General features: G+C 39.7%; 1 protein-coding gene across 1 annotated transcript; it reads right to left on the bottom strand.

The window, feature by feature from the left end:
• Positions 1-3,927: 3,927 nt before the first annotated feature.
• Positions 3,928-8,052, bottom strand: LOC124113547 (homeobox protein engrailed-1-B-like). The gene is made up of 2 exons (XM_046473944.2): positions 7,698-8,052; positions 3,928-6,154 (listed from the first exon to the last, which is right to left on the bottom strand). Exons 1-2 carry the CDS (start codon positions 7,990-7,992, stop codon positions 5,832-5,834), a joined length of 618 nt encoding a protein of 205 aa, XP_046329900.2. The 5' UTR covers positions 7,993-8,052; the 3' UTR covers positions 3,928-5,831.
• Between the last annotated feature and the right edge of the window lie 334 nt (positions 8,053-8,386).

Genomic DNA, 8,386 nt, shown 5'->3' with positions numbered 1-8,386 from the left:
TGTTGTCTTTACGCGCCTACCATACAAACAGTGAACTCCTCTGATGGTGCTGATCTGTCGAATGTGCTTGAATATACAGTACCGATCGGTCGAACACCATTTTCTTATTCTTAAACATATATTTGACCCCCAGGATGACACCGTATAAGTGTGGAGACGTATTAAAACAGCACAGCGGCCATACCAGCATGATGGATTCCACGCAATAACATGATTGGGGAAATACAGTCCCAGTTGTCATCTCTACCAAACGCACTGCCCACAACCTGCGTACAACCAACCCATCGATGAACACAAGGCACATCATGCAAGTGAAAGCGTGAGTGTTTACATACTGATAGTGTACGTATAAACCATCGATGAACACAAGGCACATCATGCAAGTGAAAGCGTGAGTGTTTACATACTGATAGTGTACGTATAAACCATCGATGAACACAAGGCACATCATGCAAGTGAAAGCGTGAGTGTTTACATACTGATAGTGTACGTATAAACCATCGATGAATGAACACAAGGCACATCATGCAAGTGAAAGCGTGAGTGTTTACATACTGATAGTGTACGTATAAACCATCGATGAACACAAGGCACATCATGCAAGTGAAAGCGTGAGTGTTTACATACTGATAGTGTACGTATAAACCATCGATGAACACAAGGCACATCATGCAAGTGAAAGCGTGAGTGTTTACATACTGATAGTGTACGTATAAACCATCGATGAACACAAGGCACATCATGCAAGTGAAAGCGTGAGTGTTTACATACTGATAGTGTACGTATAAACCATCGGACACATGGACGAAGTTAGAAGAGAAGAGAACAGGAGCTGATGCACCGTGGACAGAAGATGATATTTGTGATATTTATGACCCTTCCCAAGAGACTTTCATATTACGGGATGTCCTTCCCCTGACTTCCTCTGACCCACCCACCCTTATAACCCTTAGTCCTGAAAAATGATCACTTATCATGTTCATATGTATCACTTCCTACTAGCCGACAGTCCCAAGAAATACCATCCCATTTGAGGACTCCTTGTTTGAAAAAAGTTAAGAGACAAATTTACACATAATGTTACACTAAAGTCATATTTGCATTTCCATAACATTTTTAAACTATGGGCATGTGATTCTTATGTATAAATGAAATATGTTTACGTTTTCTTAACAAATATTCGTGGGATACATGCAGAACATACATTTGTACACACTTAAAACTACCTACGGCCAATCGTCCAGTCATTTACGAGAGACAATATATTATTAAAATACTACTAATGAAATATATAACCTTAAAATATCTTGGAAAGATAAAAATATATACGCATATAAAGAAATGTGTAATTTTCAGAAATATTTTGTGAATATCAAAACAACAAAAGTGGATGCACTTGTACATGTATGAAAGCAGATGCTACGCGACAGGTGTCCTATTACCTTTTGCATAATTAGATCATTATACCCTCTACATTTCAGGATTGTCTGGCGTATATGTGAAGATGTTGGTATTCTGTTTGTGTCTATTATTGTGTGATACATATCAAGACAAATTAAATCGCGCGTGTGTGTGTGTGCGTGCGTGCGTGCGTGCGTGTTTGTATGCGTAAGTGTGTATAATGTAATTGCAAGTGTCTAACTGCTTAACGAAATATTAATACATATACTTAAAATACATCATACATGTATATGAGGCTTTGTTACATTAGAACAGCATAGTTTTCAATGCATTGAGGAACAACGATCAGTTGTGGTGGGAACGATGTTTTGTCCAATGAGATGACCACTGCGTTTTATGACAATGCATGACTAATGTGGTAGAAGAAGTAAGATAAATTATTATCCTGTTTTATTTCATACGAAAATGTATCCGATTTATTTTAGGGGTATCCTCCACTGAAACAATAGTCACGATCCAAAATTACAGAGTATGTGCTATCAGTTTCCAAACAAGGCACCAGTAAATACACCAAATGCGATTGTTCTGATTTAACTGTTCCACTTAAACGACTATAAACAACGGGGATTAAACAAAAGCCACATTAAACTATAACTTAAGAATCATTCAGAGCAAGAGCAAGAATAAAAAGAAAAAATGGACATATTGTTTTCAGGTAATGAAATCCAAAACTGTAACTGTCCTAGATATATAAACACCACTCTTTAAAACAAACAATCTACCTTTGTCCGCCACTTTACAGCCGTGTCATTGGAAACCAATACGTAACACCTTCAACGAATGAGTCAATATAAAAATCAGAACCGAGTGTAACTTGACAAAGAAATTAACAATGCCTAATCCTGCCGCCAACAGAGCAATGGTCGATGTTAGACGGGTGGTCTCGTGTTCCTACCCCCCATGGCGAAGGCCATGTTCCTAGTATATCTCCATTGTTAAATGAGTGCACCTAGTAGGGTAATCCCCATCCTTTAAACACGTCGCCAAGTGTTTATATATATGGAAGGGAAGACGCTGAAGAATCTGTGCTAGGCAATAAACAGGTAATAAAGTCCTAATGATGTGCAAATCTATTGTCATGCATGGTAGACAGGGGTATAGAGTCATTTCAATGCGGACTGGAGGCATTGTTGGTTTGTCAGTTTGTCAAAGGGATGCAATGCATCTGGGACTCATTTACCGTCAGTGGAGAGGTGCTGACAAGCTACTCTATGTCAGTTAAGGTCTATAATCCAGTTAGTGTCCAACACAAAGTTATTGCCCGACTGTCCCATGTCTAGCGGTGATGTTCTAACATGTGTCGCGCATGTATCACCAAAAAAGGGGAATGTATAGCGTTAGTTTTTAAATTCCAGTTGCCTTAAGAAGAAATTGGGATATCACATATAGAGGTACATTTGATGTACGGTCACACATAAACACGCAGGCCTTCATCATCAGATATCACAACATTTTTCATTGCGGTTGGAATATTTGGTCATTGACCGAGATTCAAAACATCAGTTGACCTCATAATGTGAGTGAGTTAAAAAATAAGTTTTAACTCACATCGGCAGTATAAGAATCATATTGTGACTATATAACTCAAAAGACCTGAAACACTAATTTGTGAAATTGGATAAACGAATGACATGGTATAACACTAGGAAAGGGTTATTTTCTCAGTTTTGATTCAATACCAGTGCTTTAATCTCATGGATGAATATACTGCATTGGATTTATCGCAAGACTACTGTGGAAGAAGCATCTATCTATGCATGAATACTGGAGTACTTCTCCACGAAGAAGGCAGTTGTATACCGTGCGATGCACCCGTACGTACAATGCACAGCTTTTTTGTATACCACCCGTTACTGCTACCCGTACGTATAATGTGCCTGGGTCGATCATATTCAAACATAATCGAAGTAATACAGTTTAAAGAAAGAGGCGTTGTTTATTCTTTAGAAAGTAGGATTTGATCACGTTAAAGCGGTACTGCAATCATCGTTTCTGCCAAAAGGTCAGGACGAGCGACATAAATAATACTGGATATACCCTGAATATGATCCTGCCTTGGTGAAGGTGCAGAGGCCTGTTCTATTGATGAAATATATTATGTAACAGACAAATGTTGTAGGGAGTTTGACCCTAATATGGGCCATGTCACAATATTGATAAAACATTCTGATACAACAACAGTCAAAAGGTTAGAGGCCACATAGACATGAACTGTTTGAAAAGTAACAATTAAATTGCTCAAATGTGTAATCCGGTATATATTCCACGAGGATGAGCAGTGATCTACCCGTATCTTCAATTTTAACATGAATATACGTAAATTAGGTTTTCCCTTCCGTTTAATAGTGCAGTAGGCTCATATGATGGTTGGCCATGATCTAAATTGGCCTACCCAACTTGTCAAGACAAAGCTAAATTCAGCATCGTGAATCATCTGTCTGAAGAATGAAAACACAATAGGTAATATTGAGTCATAGGTTTTATTTGAAATTCAATCTTTATCACAGGCTTTGTGTTGGATTCATGCAAATGCGACAACGATGATATATTTATAATGACAGCACTGGGTGACAAGTGATCACCAGATCTGGGGAGGTCAATGAACGGGAAAAGGGAGGGTTACGGTTGAGCTGGGGTAGGGCTACGACGGGATTGAGCTAGGGCTGGGTGGGGGTTGGGCTAAAGGGAGGTTTCTTGCGGGGGGTTGGTGGGTGGATGGTGGGAGACTGGGGTTGGTCGAAGAAGGGCATGGTTGAGACTGAGGTGGGTTTGGGCTTAGGAAGGGCTTGGTTTAAGATTGGGTGAGACTTGGGGTGGGGGTGAAGCGATGACGGGCTGAAATAATGGAGAGGGTTGGGGCATGAGAATAGAGGGTAGGGTATTATGCGTGGTGGAGGGGTACTGCAGGTAAGGTTGGGTTGCTATTGTTAGGGATGAGAGAGGGGGGTAATGAAAGGGTTGCTCCGGACGACGAAGGTTGATGAGGAAAGAAAGAAGATACACGAATAAAGGAAGCGTTCCTGTGAGATTACCGTACCCCAGTACGTGATAATCAGTTGAATATGAAGAGGCTGGAATGGAGGAGTTATCGTGCAAGATGATGAAGAGAGATAAACACGAGTTTTGCGTGGCAGACAAGAAGCGATGTAAGATTCTGAACATCGTGAATAAAGGCGTAAGAGCAGGACAACAGTCACAATTAATACATGGACAAATATGGAAACAAAGACAGGCGTCATGAAGAATATGGCAGGATAGTACTATGGTAAATATAGAACTTGAAGAAGCTGGGATAGTGAGGGATTGAGGCCTTTAAATTAAACTGAGTATTACTTGACATGGTTATGACAAAAATGAAACAGCTACGTTAAAGAAACTCCCATACCAAAGAAATAACGATACTGTACACGTGTGGGACTTTGGCAACTACTAGCTTAGGACCAGAACAAGCTTACTGGCTATGTACACTATATACAACATAATCATAATACTGGATGACCCTTCCCGGTATCATCATATAAATACTCTAGCCAATACAATGTTATTGTATGGCGTAATCTAGCACCGTGTTTTGTTCATGATATGACAATACCAATCTATAGCACAATGTTTGGTCACCCAGTCAATGGCAACGCAAATTATGATGCATCAACTAGTCTAAGCCGATGATGGATGGCGCCTAAATAAAGAGATATTTAGAAACGAATAAACTTCAATGCGATGTCTCTATGACACAAGTTTGGTTTTAATTTCAGTCATTAAAACAGTTCTTTGATGTAGTACTATGACATAACATTCTGGCATTCTCATCATCTCTTCTCGCTGTGTCTCGCTGTGTCTCGCTCCGTCTCGCTTCAGCTAAGATCTGACCGGGCAAAGACGTCGCCAAAGACCGATGGTTCCAGCCTGCCCGACTGTTATTCCCCGGAGGAGTCTGGTGTGAGACAAGGTGACGGTCCATTTCCCCCTTGCTTTGGTCTCCACGTTCGCTGGTGTTCAGCATGACGGAGTAATCATCTTTGGGCGCTGTTCAGCACATTTTCATGATGTTTATTATGTCTAGCGGGACACATCATTATTAGGTTGACTGTCAACGTTTAATCTGCTTTGAAATGGTTTTGAACATATCACAGTCTTATCGGCTTGTCAATGGTTGACTGGTTGGCTCGTCATTTACATAGAAAGTTCAAAGATTTGCCATTGATGATGTAAGAATTTGAAAGTTCTCGAGCAAATTCAGCTGTAGACTTCTTGACAGGATATTCTCCAAACAAACGTTTTTAAACAGTGTAGCTGTCGCCTTCGTGAGTCAAAGGGGGAGCAACTTCTGGCCAGGGAGTCCAGAAAAGGAAGTTTGACCATCGTCCTGTTCAAGACATGTCCATCGTCTCCTCGCCCTTGACGACAACTGTCGTGTGATTGTACAACCCCTCCGCTATCAGCCGCATTGCCAGGGGGTTCTTGGAACCGGTGCTCTTCTTCAGCTTGGCACGCTTATTCTGGAACCAGATCTTTACTTGCGACTCATTGAGGTTTAGTTCTCCAGCTAATGTCTGTCGTCTCTGTTCAGATAGGTAGTGGTTGTCGTCGAACTCTTGTCGCAGGCGCTGTAGTTGTGCTGTAGAAAACGCCGTCCTTGGACGCTTGTCGTCTTGTTTTTCAGTCTTCTTGCGAGGCTTACGACATCGTGGACCTAAAACGAGAGAAAAACATTCTAAAAAATAAACCCTAGACTTTAAATAGAGGTTGATGTTTGGAATAATTACTTTACTTGCGTAAATAGACCAAAAACAATAAGTATGCAATGTTATCGTAAATGTTAGATGCTTTAGGTGTGTTAAACTTTATATATATGTTTTTCTTAAATATCTTGATGCATGTACTAGTATCATGAATATATATATATATATATATATATATATATATATATATATATATATCTCTCTTAGCCAGTACGTTATTCATATAGATGGTAATTTAAGTTTATTTAAAGTTACAACAACATTAAATTAACATTAATATATTTTATAATTATAATAATAAATAAAATCCACAAAAACATTTCCAGAATCAAATGAAATCTCTATCTCAAGGCCTTAAGAGTTTCATATTTTTATAAATGTCACAAAAGCAAGCATAAAATAAAAGAGACAAATATAAAAAGCTACACAACGAGTAAATATGAAGTTTAATGTCCTTTAATACCGAAAGGAAAGGGGATTATATAAGGCATATTGACCAATATGATAATACGCGTTTAGGTAACTATTTTCTCTTTATGTATCAATAATCGATAAAACCATATTTCTCTTCCTTTTATTTCCCGCAACCTCCTTTTCAACACATTGAGTTACATTCCGAGTAGTTCTTTCCCCGACACGCGACTAGCCACCAAACAAACTTCACGGGAAGTTTTAAAAACGATCACTTTTAACTCCCGCTGAATTGCACAAAACCACTGAGATCATCAATTTTAGCAAGGAAACGTCCGGGACATGAACATAACGGTATAAGCTTGACAAATGTTAACCCATTGAAGAAGCGATAAATGTTTGGGTTAGAAAGAAAAACAAGTTAAACATATTAAATGAGGCGGACCAACACGTCGCGAGAAAACCTCTCCCAAGTCGGACTCGACGAGAGTTTCATTTCTGGGTGAACCTGAGACATATTTGTCGAAGCTGGTGTTGCGGAACAAACTTCACGCTTTACTGGGGAACATACGCAATCATTAAAGCTGATCAACTTGATAAATATTTAGGTAGGGAGAAAGAAGCTGATAACATAGGGGTATGGTTTCTTTTGAAACTTTTGAATGATTTTCTCAGACTGAATGGAAGTTAAAAGCTTGCTTTCTGGTGGAATATAGTTTCATTCATAATTTAGACACACAAAATTAGTTGGAAATACGGAGAATTAAGAGTGTCACTTGACATTTGTTTTACATTAGTTTTTTACACATATTGACGAAAAATAGACATTTTTGTAAACGGGTTTAGGCTAGAGCGTGTTTGGAATAAAACGTTTCAAAGCGTTGTGCATGTGTAGAAGAGGTTTGAGATAATATTCTAAATCAAAATCAGAAATTATTTCAAGACCAAACTATTTTCAAAGTTATAATTTTTAAACAGCAGAAAAACGGCGTTTCAACTTATTATTTTTAAAATAATGCATAGGCGTTGTCATGTTGTACTTATTATGAATAATAATATTTAAACAAATTCAAAAATATTCACCTGATGATGGTCTGTCTGAATAGCGAGTGCAGAAAACCCAGGCCGGCAGTTCGAGTTTACCGGGGGATGCGGTTCCTCCCTTGGGCTTGGTCACTCTCTTGGGTGAGGAGCTCTCCGGTGTCATCACACATCTTGGCGACAGTGGGGGTGGAGAGGGTGTCGTTGACACCCGTCTTCCAAAGTCAGGTTTGAGAATTTCATCTATGCTAAAATTTGTAATTTTTTTGCAAGGTCCGAGTGGCTGTTCGATCTCTGACATTCCTGCTTCTCTCTTAATCTCAAGTCCGACCACCATTGTGAGATATTACAGTGGGATTGTCGTGCAGAAGCTGAGACGTCGCAATGTGTACGGGGAAGTTCGTCGTACGCTATTTCATATAGCCGTGGTACACTATGAGGGCGGAGCCTAGGGATGGCTAAGTGTCGGAACATCGACCAGTGAAAACCGCGCTTATCGAATGATCCCGCCCGCCTGGGGGAAGTGACAGCTCATCCTATCACGGGGCTCGCGAGAGAAGCGGTAGTAGACTGTTCCCATATTAGCGTCAACACTGGCCGAAAAACACTTCATCAATCAATTTACCAATCGGAACTTTGATGTCTGGGGCTAATACAAAGATATCGCGACCAGGCGGGAATGATGTCTCGAGGGTTCGGGGATATTTGCTCAACTCTCTCACTTAAACGCT

Source organism: Haliotis rufescens, unplaced genomic scaffold (genome assembly GCF_023055435.1).
Source record: "Haliotis rufescens isolate VD_foot unplaced genomic scaffold, xgHalRufe1.0.p SCAF_4, whole genome shotgun sequence".
NCBI lineage: Eukaryota > Metazoa > Mollusca > Gastropoda > Lepetellida > Haliotidae > Haliotis > Haliotis rufescens.
The sequence above is the reverse complement of the archived record's forward strand: the minus strand, read 5'-3'. Positions and strand labels throughout refer to the sequence as shown.